The sequence below is a fragment of the Citrus clementina genome, unplaced genomic scaffold (genome assembly GCF_000493195.1).
Source record: "Citrus clementina cultivar Clemenules unplaced genomic scaffold, Citrus_clementina_v1.0 scaffold_32, whole genome shotgun sequence".
NCBI classification, from domain to species: Eukaryota; Viridiplantae; Streptophyta; class Magnoliopsida; order Sapindales; family Rutaceae; genus Citrus; species Citrus x clementina.
The window spans coordinates 47065-49137 of record NW_006262324.1 but is presented as its reverse complement, the minus strand read 5'-3'; the positions used below and the strand labels follow the sequence as shown (position 1 = coordinate 49137).

At 33.1% G+C, this 2073-nt stretch overlaps 1 protein-coding gene across 1 annotated transcript in view; it reads right to left on the bottom strand.

Moving 5' to 3' along the window:
* Positions 1-46: 46 nt before the first annotated feature.
* Positions 47-2073, bottom strand: part of LOC18045756 (disease resistance protein RGA2) — a 26498-nt gene continuing 24471 nt past the window's right edge. Inside the window, exon 4 of the mRNA XM_006439091.2 lies at positions 47-819. Coding sequence (XP_006439154.2) covers positions 47-819 — 773 coding nt within the window. The remainder of the gene's footprint in view (positions 820-2073) is intronic.

Here is a 2073-nt window from a genome sequence, read left to right as displayed (position 1 = left end):
GTTACCAGAATTTTGCTCCCCTTAGCACCCCCCGACAATAAGCTTTTCAATTTATCCCATACTTTGGGATCTTCGTTCCATACATCGTCATAACAAGTAAATATCTCTTACCATTCAAACAAACTCGCAAGATTCGTTGCAATTGCTCTATATCCAAGTCACCTTGGTTTTGACCAGTTATCGACTTGATAATCTTTGTCATAATTTGTCTCTCACCAAAATCCTCAGAAACACATATCCAGATTTTCAACTCAAAATGCTCTTCTACCCTTTGGTCATTGAACACCAACTGTGCGAGAGCAGTTTTGCCCAGACCTCCAATTCCCACAATAGGAATAACAGACACAGTTTCACTTTCGCCAGAACTTGCTTGCATCAGAGCTTCAATAACTTTTTCTCTATCTTTATCTCTTCCAATAATATCTGATGGACGCACAAACGAGTGAGTAGATTCCCTCTCTTCATGCACAATTCGCCAACTACAATCATCAAGTCGTGCAGTGAGATCAAACTTATGCATCATGTTTGCAATCTCATCAAACCTCTCTCTGACTTTCTTGATTTGTTGACACATTCTAAAACGAAAAGCTATCGGATTTGAGCTTCCAAAAAAGTTACGTAACTTTCTTCCGATGCTTCTTTGCGTCATGACTTGTCTTCGTAGATCTTCCACCTCAAATTCATCCAACACATCTTCTGCATCATAACAAGCATCCTTAAGCTTTTCCAGCCAATCTCTTAACTGGTGGATATGGACTTGCTTTTCCTCAGCATCTAAAACCACACTTTTGACAGTGGTTAAGGTCTCCTTTAGCTTTTCTGCGTCATTTTTGACACAGTAGAGTGCTCAAAGTTCTTGGAAAGCACGGGATCCTAATTTTTCCGTAAGTTTTTCAAGCGGCAAAAATGATTCCACCATTGTTCCTAAAACTGAAAAGACAGAGTCACGAAATATTATTTGGTTGCATTTTTTACCATTTATAGTATTCTATAAATTCAACCAAAATTTTAACACAAACGGGTGTTAATAGACCAATGGCTTGAGTCCCAAGTGGGGACTCAACAATTCCTCCTCCTATTATATACAATTAGATGGAGGTAGATATTCCCACTGGATGGAGTAGGAAAAATTATTGTGTGTTATCTCCTAAAGCACTGTTTCTTTTTTATTCATTAATCTTTATCATGTATATATTTCAATCAAGATAATGTGAATAGACGTGTGACAAGTATTAAATAAATAAGGAGTAACATTTCCAAGAGCACCAAAAACCTTCTCTTAGAATAGATATCTCTCAATTGTTAGTGAGGATAAAAATCTAAATTTTGCTTAATATACATAATTTCTGGGTAGCTTTAAATTTATGTCTGATTGTGATAATGCATATGACTGTTGAAAAAGTTTTTAAAAAAAATGACGATAATAGTGAATGTGTCAACACAGCTGAACATCAATGTTAGGGAAGTTGAAGGATCATTGAAATTATTGCAGTGACAGATTCAAAAAAAATTATCAGGGTTAAAACATATAACAACAAAATATAAAAATTAAAATTTTATGGGTTAATAAATTTAAAGAGGTTATTTTAATAAATTTAATAGGGCTAAATTAAATAATAATAAAACTAGCCATATGTGTTATTATTGATTTTTATTTTATTAATTAAAGTATACACTTTTATATTTCTCAATGTTAAAGCTTAAATTTTATAGATCTATGAGTTTACAAGGCTACTACTATAAATTCAACCGACTACTTTAACATACTTAATAGGAATTAATTAGTAACTCAAGTAATTTTCTCTTTTCTAAAATTACTTTCTCGACTTGAGATTTGAGACCCCATGGGTCCGCCATACATTATTGACGAATTTCAAAACTTGGCACAAGATTTCTATGTTCATCCACTGTATCTTTTTTTTAAAAAAAAATTCTTTTGAAAGTATGTTAATTATGTTGTATGTTGTCAATTGTCATTCAGTCTACCAATACACCTATAAAAATTTGTTCTGTTTGGAAATTGGCAACTACGACCAATCAATTTAAAAATATTCAACTGGGCTAGTTCGTTAG